Here is a 12,686-nt window from a genome sequence, read left to right as displayed (position 1 = left end):
CACAGCAGTACATGGGCCCAATATGCGCACACACACACACACACACACACACACACACACACACACACACACACACACACACACACACACACACACACACACACACACACACACACACACACAGAGAGAGAAAGAGCTTGTGCACTCTCATGTGGTGAATTTAAATGAGCGCTCTCCTCTGTTTATCTTTATAAGTAATAATGGTAGACTGCAGAGTGAGTCAAAATACTTGCACAATCCTCTCTGTTCCAACAGGTCTAACATTGGGAAGCATCACACTGTGTGTGTGTGTGTGTGTGTGTGTGTGTGTGTGTGTGTGTGTGTGTGTGTGTGTGTGTGTGTGTGTGTGTGTGTGTGCGTGTGTGCGTGTGTGCGCGCGAGCATTCAGCGACAGTCTATACTTGGCCCACTCCCTTTTCCATTCTACACCTAATCTCTTTGCCGAAAGTAGCAGATCTACAAGCTCACAACCTGTCACATTGTGAGCTTGTAGGTCGGTTATTTTCGTCAAATGTTTGCCTATTAATGACATGCCCAGAAAAGGGGTGCTGTGGCTGCTCTGTGTGCGTGCGTGCTTACTGTACGTGTGAGTGAGACGTTCCTGGCAGAGAGTTCTGATCTGTATCATCAGAGCCCGGCACAGTCCAGGAATGTTCAGCTGCAACCCTTTCTCCGCTGGTTTCTCTCTCTCTCCCTTTCTCTACCTCCCCAATTCGATCTGCATTATATCTATCTCCCTCCTTTTTTCTGTTTCCAGCTCATTCCCAATCCCCCCCCCCCTTCTTTCTCTTCATAATATCTCTCACGGGATCTCTTTTTCATTCTACCCTTTTCTCTCATTTGCTGGCTTTCTCTCTCTCTCTCTCTCTCTTCCTCACTGTCCTCAGGTCTCTCGTCAGATCAGCCTCTCTCGCTCTCTGTTTTTCTTTCTTCTCCTTTTCCGTCCCCTCCCTCTCTCCCAGGACGTCTTAGTAATGGTAAACATGAGGCATGTCTTGCCAGCCAACACATAGCTCTTATTAGAATCCCTATAATATTCCAGCCCGTCACATCAGGCCTGTTTATATTCCCGACTCCCTCCCCGTTTGATGAGTTATCCAATTGTGTGTGTGTGTGTGTGTGTGTGTGTGTGTGTGTGTGTGTGTGTGTGTGTGGGGGGGGGGGGGGCAAGGTAGGCTAATGTCTCTGACCGTTCAGCCAGCAGCTGTAGACACATGCGTGGAAAGGCTTTGTGTCATTGTTGCAGAGAAGACATTTTCACTGACACACTTTGCAGAGAGTAGTGAAGACAAGATGGAAGGGGAACTAACTGTACTTTACATGCTTTTCTCCCCACCCTCACTACTTCCACTGTGTTTCCTGCCAACGCAGCAGGCCTTGCTCTAAGGTCACTCAGAGGTCGTTGCCTATGATGATCTTTACCCATACAAACATACACGCACAACCTGCATGCTTTGAGTAAGATCTGAGGGTTTGGGTGTGGGGAACAAACTCATAACTAAAAACATCTGTCTCTTTCAAAACATCAGCAACCACCACCCCCCCCCCCCCCCCCCCCCCCCCACCCCCACCCACGCAGGCAGGCAGACAGACACAGTACCAGCACCTCTTTTTGCTCCGCAACAACCCCCTTCAGTGCCTAATCGACCTATCCTCCCCTCAGGAATTTCATTATTCATCAAGGAGTTCCCGGAATTTCAAACTCTCTGCCAACCCGCCGCCTGTCCTTCTCACCTTTTATCTCCTCCCAAGCGTGTGTGTGTGTGTGTGTGTGTGTGTGTGTGTGTGTGTGTGTGTGTGTGTGTGTGTGTGTGTGCACACACACGCATACACTCACGCATTCACACATGCACCCTGCAAAGCAGATTCACTCTCTTGGATCACCTGGATAGCTTTTAGAATTTAGATTGAAGAGATGCTGGCTGAAGTCTGCTCACATTATAAGGCATGGAAGACAAACAAAGAGCATTAGCCCTTCAAAGAGCACGCTCCAATATTCTAATATCCCCGCCCCACACTCACCACAGAGCTGCGCTCAGCTAAACCCTGAGGGCGTCTGTCTGGTGTCTCTGCTTTTTACTTTGAACGTGCAATTCAAGCGTCGCTGGCCAATGTCGATGACAGACTGGCGTTCCAAGAAAGGCACATGAGCACATGTGTTTGGATATTTACCACAGTGGGGTTTTGTTGGATTGACTGTCATCGGACACGCATGTCATGAAGAATACTGTGTGACTTTGGCTTTGTATGTTATTCTCCTGAGAATAGAATAATAATTCTCGGAATTTAGAATTGAAATGAATGCTTTTGCGTCATTCCAGGTCATGAAAACATTTTCTGACCATATAATCAAATGATGACATTAACTTATTTATTTTTTTTAAGAAGAAAATGGTAAAGCTTACCGTACCACATTTTGGCAGGACACCTGCATATGAAATCATTGCTAGATGAGATATGTCCTCCATCTCTGCCATAGCTTAACTGAAAATAACAGCTCGCCATTCTGTTCAATTAGATTTGGGTCTACACTCAAAACCGCCTATTATGCCCTTTCCAGTAAGCTGCTGTTGTCATGGTCCAGTTCACAACTCAATGGAAAGCAGCAGGTTTTTTTGTTATTCCTGGAGACCCCGTATTCTGCAACTGTAACTGCTTGAAAATTAATGACCCACAATTTATCTAAAAGCTACCAAGACTGCTTGTCAGTTAATTGAGTGGTGCACATTTTGACAAGATTTAAGAGCTGATGTTTTGGGGTTTGGTCCAGTTTGTCACAGAATACATATATTAATGTATTCAGCCTGATTGTGATAATTATCAGCTCTCCAGGCTATATCTTATTTTCTTTCCCTCTTTCTCTCACAATCACATGTACTGTATTGCACGCGCACGCACACACACACACACACACAAACTGTAGATACTTACTCACTGTTACATTAGGCAGTTTGCCTGCATCAAATTAGAACCAGCACCAATGTAAACTTTATGTCCACATTTTCCCATTCCGGGACAATTATGATCAATGTATTACAGACCTGAAAATGAAAATAATCATGCTTCTCCTGTCTCTCCAGACTAGTAAGGCCAAAGAGCTTCCCCTGTCAGCTGTGCGTTTCATGGAGGAACTGGGGGAGTGCATCCTGGGGAAGATCTATAAGGGTCACCTGTACCTGCCAGGCATGGACCAGGCACAGCTTGTGGCCATTAAAACGCTGAAGGATTTCACCAATACCCAATCGTGGGGTGAATTCCAGCAGGTAAGATATATCGCAAGATCGTACTGATCGATCCAGCGGTTTGTGACATTATCTCTAGACATACACACACACACACACACACACACACACACACACACACACACACACACACACACACACACACACACACACACGCGCGCACACACACACACGCACACACACACACACACACACACACACACACACACACACACACACACACACACACACACACACACACAGTGTCAGATGGCTAACCACTTGTCGAGCCATTTCTTTTTTGACAAATGCCTTCTGATTCTCAACACAGGAGGCGACCGTGCTAGCTGAATTGCACCACCCCAACGTGGTGTGCTTGCTCGGCGTGGTAACCCAGGAGCAGCCCGTCTGCATGCTCTTTGAGTTCCTGCCCCAAGGTGACCTGCACGAGTTCCTCATCATGCGTTCGCCACACTCTGACGTGGGCTGCAGCAGTGACGAGGACGGCACGGTGAAATCCAGCCTCGACCACGGAGACTTCCTCCACATGGCTATACAGGTAGGACTTTAACCATAGAGTATTAAAAGGATAGAGACTGATCTGGCGCGAAGGGTTCGAGTGGTTTTAAAATGTTTTTGCCTGCACATCCATTTGGAATCATAAGATATCAAAGGCTCAATTCCAATGATCTATCCAAACTTTTGAAAGATAACTTGTGAGAAACTTTTAATGAAAAATCATTTTACTACATTTTACGTCTACTGAAGCTGTAACTTTGAGTATGAAAAATCTTTGAAAAAAATGTATCGGGGGTCTGATAACTTTCCTAACCCAACTTAATCCTCCGTAGGTGGCTGCTGGCATGGAGTACCTAGCCAGCCACTTCTACATCCACAAGGACCTGGCTGCTCGGAACATTCTAGTAGGTGAACAGCTCCATGTCAAGATCTCTGACCTGGGCCTGTCTAGGGAGGTCTACTCTTCAGACTACTACCGGGTTCAACCCAAAACCCTGGTACCCATCCGCTGGATGCCCCCCGAGGCCATTGCCTACGGCAAGTTCACCACTGACTCAGACATCTGGTCGTTTGGCGTGGTGCTCTGGGAGATCTTCAGCTACGGCCTTCAGCCTTACTACGGGTTCTCCAATCAGGAGGTGATGGAGATGGTGAGGAAGAGGCAGCTGCTGCCCTGCCCTGAGGACTGTCCACCCAGGTATAGGACTTGATTTGTATCACACAATGTTGAAAAGTAGAACGGGAAGAGTGGTGAAAATATAAGCTTGTTATAGTCGGTAAAAAATAAAAATACAAATATTATTAACCCAGCTGAATGTGTCCTGCTGCCATACACTTACAATGTCTAGTGTTATGAAGTACTGATAAAAAGTAAAAATAGCTAAAGCTACAGTCTATCTGAAAAACTGAGTAGTGAAGATGGGTCAAATCCTCCAACTTAACACAGCACTATAGTGAGTCAAATGCACAGAAATAGAACCAATCAATTGTAAATCTTCTGTGATAGTTCCTGGATGCATCAACCTTAAAGGTTATACAAATTGTTGTCTCGCAGGGTTTATGGCCTGATGACCGAGTGCTGGCAGGAGGGACCCGCACGTCGCCCCCGCTTCAAAGACATCCACTCCCGTCTGCGGACCTGGGAGGGGCATTCGTCCCATGCCAGTTCCAGCACACCCTCCGGGGGAGGGGGTAACGCCACCACCCAGACCACCTCGCTGAGCGCCAGCCCCGTCAGCAACCTCAGCAACCCCCGCTACGTTGCAGCCGCGGCAGCCGCAGGGTACCTCTACCCGGCCCAGGCCCTCGCCCCGCCGGGCCAGATGGGTCAGATCCCGCCAGGCTGGACCCCCGTGGCGGTGCCCCAGACCCACCAGCGGTTCATCCCAGTCAACGGCTATCCTATCCCACCGGGCTACGCGGCTTTTCCCGCCCACTTCCAAGCCCAGGTCCCGGCACCCCGGGTCGTTCAGCACCATCTCCCACCTCCAAAGAGCCGCTCGCCAAGCAGTGCCAGCGGCTCCACCAGCACGGGCCATGTCAGTAACGTGCCCTCCACCACGGGCTCCAACCACGACGCCAACACACCACTGCTCTCTCACTGCGTGGTGCCGGGGAACATGGGAGGTCAAGTATACGGACAAGTAACCCAGAAGGGCATGATGATGATGGACCATAATAATACACTGCTGGCCTCGGACCCCAACAGACTGATGTACAACGACTGCAGTGTCATCGTTGCAGACCTGTAGAAAGAGGGGCTGCTTAGACTTTCTCTGCGCCAGGACCTATTTTACTCTGGGACAGACTCTTACGGGAAAAGAAATGTTGTTTGTACTCTGGACACGTGGGGACTCACCAGAAACGTAGCTGTCCCGTCCCCCAGTTTTAAGAAACACTGCCACCGTATATATACACAGCTATTTGACTTTTTAATGCATTGTTATTGAAAGTAAATGTACTTTGTTTGTTTGAAAATGCGCCCTTATTATTTTAACCTTTGTGTAAATACAGTCCATAAAAATCCAGAGTGAATGAAATGCAGGTATATTCAAAGGAACATTTTATTAAGGAGAATGCGTTTTAAGCAGAGAAAAGTATTTTGTGAGAGTAAACTAGCAATATGGACATTTACATAATAGAATCTGTGTGCCTTTCAACAGCATATGAGCTTGTGATGCTCATATGATGCAATGTATTGTATGCACGTATTGTACATACAATACATTAGGTGCTTGTGACGGACACAAGTCTGAGTGAAAAGACAAATCGAACAAACAGGATGGGTTGTCTTTTACTGAACAGACAAGACAAGTTATTAGCTTGTGAACACATGAATCTACAACACATGCCTTCCTCCTCAAGTATGTTTTGTGAATTTAATGTTTATAATGACTACAAGAACGAGCCACACCCACATCCGTTGGCTGTGTGTGACACACATCTTCAGCTCCAAGACTATCAGACTAATGATTGGCTAGTAGAAACTTCAGATCTGTAGATGAGTATGTGAGTGGTACGTTGGCCAACATTGCTTATCCAGGACTTGTTATATCTTGCAGAAAGCATGTCATCATGTTCACTATAATGCCTGACTTACACTTAAAATCGCCGATCTACAAGCTTGTAGATCTGCTATTTTTGCAATGTACAGAGCAGGCATAAATATCCACCACTAGTCAACCTTCCCACATGTGTACAAGGATTGTTTTAGCATGGCTGCCTAGCTTGTCCTGGATGAGGAGCAGAGCTGGATGTGTCTCCTAGTCTTGTCCTAAAATAATGGTCTACTCTGTGGGCCATTCCTTTACCATTTCCTTCCTTCATTTACGATTTGCTTCCCTTTGCTCTCCACCCTGCTCAACAGCTCTTACACGCTTCCTACCTCCTCACTTCTTTCAAGGTTGTTTGACCCAGTGTAGGTGAAGCTGTGTGTAAACTCCTTAATTTATTCATGTTTATTTTGTACCATTTATATAGGTCTAATTCTCTTGGCCTTATATACCGCCTTTCTTTATAATTTCTCTGTTGCTGTCCATTGTTTCCATAATGTTTTAAATGGAAATGATGTGATGGCAATGCCCAAGGAAACTGTGTGCCAGTGGGAGTTCCTCCAAGAGGGCACATAAGGCAATAACTAAAGTGATTTATAAATGTACTAAAGGGGGAAATGGAATTCTGCTTAGATAGCAAAGAACAACCCTACTCATATGGAGATTGTAGCATGGTGTAGGTTCTAAAAAGAAAGATAATTGAATGTGTTGAGGATTAGTGTAACACTTTGTACATATGTCATGTCCACATAGCATTTACTCCCAATATCATTTTGTCATATGAAGTACGAGTATGAGTGGTAATGGAATAATTCTCGATTCTATATAATCACAAGCGGGATGCTGCAGATCTTTTATTTTGGTCTTAGTTGGAGAGGGGAGTTTATTTTTGATGAGATGGACTACATGGTCATGGATTTCATTTTTCATTTCAGAGAAACTTCACAGACGCAGCTACAATATGGAACAGATATCACCTGAGTTTGAATGTGTGTGTTACTATACAGTTGTTATCGCTACATCTGCACGTGTCTGTGTAGTAGACAATCATTGTTTGTTTTGTTGCCATGGTTATATTGAGGGTTCCTGTCTGTATGTGCTACACTGAACAGTAGCCCATAGATAACTTTTCCTTGTTAACATTTGAACATTTAGGCTCTGACATTTCATGGTGGCGACACACCTGTGCAAAAACAAAAAAACAGTGACTTTTAGTATTTGGCTTAATTTTACATGCATTTAATGTATTTTAACTGTTGTACCTCATTGTCGTTAATTAGAGTTTAAAACGGCATGTTTCCAATACATTCATCATGTCATATTTGTCTAAATGAATTTTCTTTTTATCAGGGTAAAAAGTAAAATAAGATGTTTGTTGGTGTACTATTGGTACCTGTTATCAATCATGATCTTTGGTGTGGACAGGCAGTATTTGAACAGTGGATGTTAGTGGAGTATGCAGAGATAATAAGCAGTACCAGTCTGACCTTTAAAGTGAAAATCCTAAAACAAAACGGTCTTAAATATATACTGTACACAGTACTGTACACTGTATACTGTGCACAGTCCAGTCAATGAATGTGAACATGAACAGCTCCTGATAAACGTACTGTATGACTAGAAAAACAGTGTTTATTTTATGGCAAAAAGACAAAACCAACAGCTGCATATTTGACCTACAACTGAACATTATTTCATTGAAGTGCTATGACAAACCAAAATTCTACCCACACATTCCTGCGAAATGCCTTTGCACACAGTTGGTAGTCTGAGTCTCGAGACAGGCTGTTGACAGTTTTCAAATACTTCCACCATACAGTCTGCAACAGAAGCGTTGAAAAACGCAGACTATAAAGCGGAATGCCCCCACACGTGCGCACAGTGTGCACACGTGTGGGGGCTGCAACGACAAAATGCAGTCTTTGCAGTCATGTAAATTTGTCCTACTTTAAATTATACGTCGCTTGTAGATCTGCTATTTTGGGTGCAACACCAGTATGCAAACCAAATTTAAATCGGGCATAATTCGGCTATGCAGCAGATAGGACTGGTTTACCAACCATCATCAGCATAGTCTAAGGTCTGTCTTTGGGACAATGATTCTCAAATTGGGTTCCCAGCAAAATGAGAAACCGATTAAACACTTACCGGTAATCCCTATTGTATTTTTCAGCTATTCAAAACATTGTAAATGTGATGCGCTGTGAACTTCTATATTCTAAAACTGTTGGCGTCCCTACCTAGGACAAAATCTTTTCAAATGTGGGTCCGAGGCCAAATACATATCAATTTTGACATGAAAATGTTTCAGAACAACAGCTTTAGGACACAGGCTTGTTCCTGTTCACATATCTAGATTGTACTTTGCAAGACCCATACTGTAAATCTTTAGGTTTTGTCTTTTTGTTACTTTCTATCCATCTATCCTCTGAAGCAGATTGACCTACCTAGGTATCTGGAATTTCATACAGGTATCCTCCAACGTGTGTACCTGATGCAGTTCAAAAACCACTTGTACACAAGACTGTGAATCTTAGGCAAATCTAGATAGTTTTGTATCTGGCAGAAGAAGAAAAGAAAGCGTAATTGTGCCATTTTTATTTTATTCTAGATCCATTTCAGTCTTTTAAGATAATTTTCAAGCAACGTTATGTTTAGAAAACAGTGTATCCATTACAAAAGGTTTACAGTCATATCCTTTTGACCAAGAGAGGCCTTTTCTTTGTATTTTGCCTGAACATTTTTGCACAGATGTTTTCTATTGCAGAATCATTTATTAAATGATGTTGTTTGGATACATTTGTGGTTTTTTTTTGTGATCAATAACCTGTGGACTCGTACAATAAGTATGAGTTGTTTTGACAAGAAAACACTCATATTTACACTATCAGAATAATTACTAGGATTCTTGTGACACACCAATATATAATATGTGGCTATGCAAGAGGCTACGGTCTGTGTCTCTCTCTCCGGAGCTTTGTATACACACTGCCATAATTTCCCAGGTTTTCTCAGGAAATTGCGGAAACTGCGGAAATGGAAATTGCGGAAATTGCGGAAATTGTAATTGCGGAAATGGTGGAAATGGAAATTGCGGAAATGCGGAAATGGAAATTGCGGAAATGGTAATTGCGGAAATTGCGGAAATGGTAATTGCGGAAATTGCGGAAATGGTGGAAATGGAAATTGCGGAAACGGAGAACGAAAATATCCGAAAATAGCTGATCATGTCACCATGGAGTTATTGCAACTGTAGGTCGCAGTTTACTATGAAAACCTGCATTTGCCGTCAGTGTCACGCCTCGTGTCACGCCTCCATATATGGTCACACCTCGTGACATCACGCCTCGTGACACCTCCACGCCACCATAAGGCTGTCTCCATATATGAAGATCACGACACTGACCTCATCAAACCCTGGATAACCATACATGGAGAAGACTGGATCATCACCTAGATCTATATGGAGCCGGCAGCAACTCTACATCTGACCTCAAACCCTTTGATCTCCATATATGGAGCTGACCTGTTCTGATATTCCATATGTTTGTCCTTCCTCTTCGATATCTCCCTTTTGACTGATACCTGTCCATTCAAACTCTAGTTATTAGTAGAGTTCTCAACAGGCCCGAAAACCTGGGCCCCTTAGATCTCCATATATGGAGCTGACCTGTTCTGACATTCCATATGTTGATCTGACCTCATCAAACCCTGTACTCAAGTCAAGCACTATATATGGCCAGACCTCATCAAACCCTGTACACTCAAGACACTGCCCCGCTGCCACCCATAGATCTCCATATATGGAGCTGACCTGTTCTGACATTCCATATGTTGATCTGACCTCATCAAACCCTGTACACTCAACGTTGACCAGCCATTCTGCATGCATGTCACCCTGACTCAGCCATTGCCATGTAAGGAGTCCCCAATGCAGCTATGCCCAAATATGGAGTGTGTTGTCTAATCAGTCAGCTCCATATATGGGCACAAAAGGGGGCATGCCCATATATGGGCATATACTGATGACATCAGGTGGCATATTACCCTGCCACTGACTCATTTAACAGATGACAGACTGTTTTCTTGTGTTCTCCCCGAAATGTATGTATGTATGTATGCACTTTTGAATAAAAAAACTGTTTGAATAAAACTTTTGAATAAAAACAGTTAAAAAAAAGAAAGGTGAATGAATAAAACAGTTTGTTTTTGCTTAAGAGGACTATCTGGCTTGCTATTTTAAGTATCCTGCTCATTTGGAAGAAAAAAAATAGGTTTTGAGAACTGTCACGTGTGCCTTTTGTGCACACACTACCCTCACTCAAGGACGGAGTGTGACAATCTCCATATACATATATGGGCATAAAAGGTACTAGGCCTGACAGATCTCCAGAAGGGTTACCTTTTATGGCCATATATGGGCATAAAAGGTACGTTTTCAGCCCAATCCGACTGCCATTGACCTCAGATATTAAACATTGGTGGTTTTGTAATCTCATATACAGTATACCCATATATTATATTGCATATCAGATCTGTGGTTCTTGACAACTGCCGAATCGGGGTGAAACCTTGCCCAAATATGTTGACGTCAAAGATGCTCCATGCCCTAATATTGTGGAGATCCAGTGTTCTCTCTATGCAGTTCCCACTTGATGTCATATGGGAGTCCTGCCTGCTCCAGACTGTACTTAGTAACTGCTACCTTGCATAATGTCTTCAGACTAGGACTTAAGTCTAAGATATACAGGTCATGAGGTGTGTATCTGTATCCTCCAAATAGGATGATACGATCTCCCACCATGCAACAGCACATCCCAGACATCCCAGACAGGCCTTTTTCATTCCCCATGGGCTCAACCTTTTTCCAGGATAATGTCTCTGGATTCAATTTCCAAAAATAGTTGAAGCTCGGGTCTGGGCGACCATTGTCGCCACCAAATATGTACAGCTCTCCATTGTAAGCAAAGGCTGAATGACCCATCCGTCCTTCTGGATGCTGTGCATCAGATGTTCTCATCCAGTGGTTGGTCTCTGTGTCAAACATGTTGATGTTGTTGTAGTGGCCCTCGTCCGATTGTCCCCCAAATACAAACATCTTTCTCCCTATCATGGTGGCAGAGTGACACGATGAATATGGGGCCGGCGTGCCTCCCGTCTTAATTAAAGCCCAGGCCATTGTGGTGGTGTCCAGCTTGTAGATGTCACTGGACGTGGATCCATCCAGGTCCAGTGTATCCATGTTGCACCCTCCAAAGATATACATGACCTTCCCCAAGACACAGGCTGAGTGGCCGATCCTGGCCTCTGGAACCGTCCCAGAAACACTGGGCTTCGACCACATGTGTGTGTCCACATCAAACGCATAAAGCATGTTGAAGGCTTCACCACCATCATCATCATCTATCTCACTATTCGCTCCTCCCCAGATGTAGATGATATTTTCTATCAGCACAGCTGTGTGGTTCCAGCGCGTGGAGGGAACCTGTTCTCCTGTTTGAGTTGTGGGTAAGCTCCTCCAGCGCAAAGACACTGTGTTGTAGACATGCACATCGATCGGACCCGTGTACGTTTCCATGTCACTGTGCATGCAGTACCCTCCAAAGGAGTACACCTGGTGCCCTACTGCCACAGCTGCATGGTAGGAACGCCTTGGTCCTCCTTTCTGATGCACTGTCCAGCTCAACATTTTGGAAATGCTGCTTACCAAGAGTTGTCAGTTGAGAGAGCTGAAAAGTTGGTTTCACTGATGATGTCACACTCTGACATCACTCTGAGGCTTCACAGGTGTCACAGGTGACATCACAGGTGACAACGCAAGCTCACAGGGGCCATTAGGACAGTGAATGTGAATCACCTTGTTCTTGTGGTGTGCTTACAATCCGGGTTGTTTTCTTGGGTTTTTATACGTTAAATATTATATTGTTGTATTGAACGGCTGATCTGCCCATATGAGCTTCTCTCCATATAAGTAAGACACAACGTTTCGGCCGTGAACGGCTTTCATCAGGTGATAATCGGTAGTATATGTGACAACTCCCTTTTATACCCAGTCGTCACAACACGTGACTGATGACAACTGCATGGGCAGGTGATTCACTAACACCAATAAGTGACATGACAATAAATATGAACATGAATGACCACCACAGCAAGCAAGTTTACAATAAGGCAACACAGTTTCAAAAGAACAATTTCAATAAAACTTGCTGTTTTTTTTGCTTGTTACAGACTGTTTTAGTATTTTTTAGATACATTTTTTAAATATTTTGTTATATATTTGGACAGACAGGTAGGTATAACAAAAATCACACCTGTGTGAAGTGAGGGGCGCTTTACCACTCACCTGAGAAAATGGGGGTGGACATTTCCTGGCAGCTGTGGCATGCATATA

The 12,686-nt window shown here is 44.2% G+C and overlaps 2 protein-coding genes across 2 annotated transcripts in view; one reads left to right on the top strand and one right to left on the bottom strand.

Annotated features, from left to right (window-relative positions):
• The window catches only part of ror1 (receptor tyrosine kinase-like orphan receptor 1), a 142,356-nt gene extending 133,269 nt beyond the window's left edge, over positions 1 to 9,087 (top strand). Inside the window, exons 9-12 of the mRNA XM_080770331.1 lie at positions 3,081 to 3,263; positions 3,553 to 3,780; positions 4,073 to 4,437; positions 4,795 to 9,087. Coding sequence (XP_080626457.1) covers positions 3,081 to 3,263; positions 3,553 to 3,780; positions 4,073 to 4,437; positions 4,795 to 5,491 — 1,473 coding nt within the window. The 3' untranslated portion in view covers positions 5,492 to 9,087. The remainder of the gene's footprint in view (positions 1 to 3,080; positions 3,264 to 3,552; positions 3,781 to 4,072; positions 4,438 to 4,794) is intronic.
• Positions 9,088 to 10,901: 1,814 nt separating this feature from the next.
• On the bottom strand, positions 10,902 to 11,981 carry LOC308320109 (kelch domain-containing protein 3-like; the record flags this gene model as incomplete). Its single annotated transcript, XM_080770428.1, has 1 exon — positions 10,902 to 11,981. One exon carries the CDS (start codon positions 11,979 to 11,981, stop codon positions 10,902 to 10,904), a length of 1,080 nt encoding a protein of 359 aa, XP_080626554.1.
• Between the last annotated feature and the right edge of the window lie 705 nt (positions 11,982 to 12,686).

The sequence above is a fragment of the Protomyctophum bolini genome (genome assembly GCF_963924005.1).
Source record: "Protomyctophum bolini genome assembly, chromosome: 8".
NCBI classification, from domain to species: domain Eukaryota; kingdom Metazoa; phylum Chordata; class Actinopteri; order Myctophiformes; family Myctophidae; genus Protomyctophum; species Protomyctophum bolini.
The sequence above is the reverse complement of the archived record's forward strand: the minus strand, read 5'-3'. Positions and strand labels throughout refer to the sequence as shown.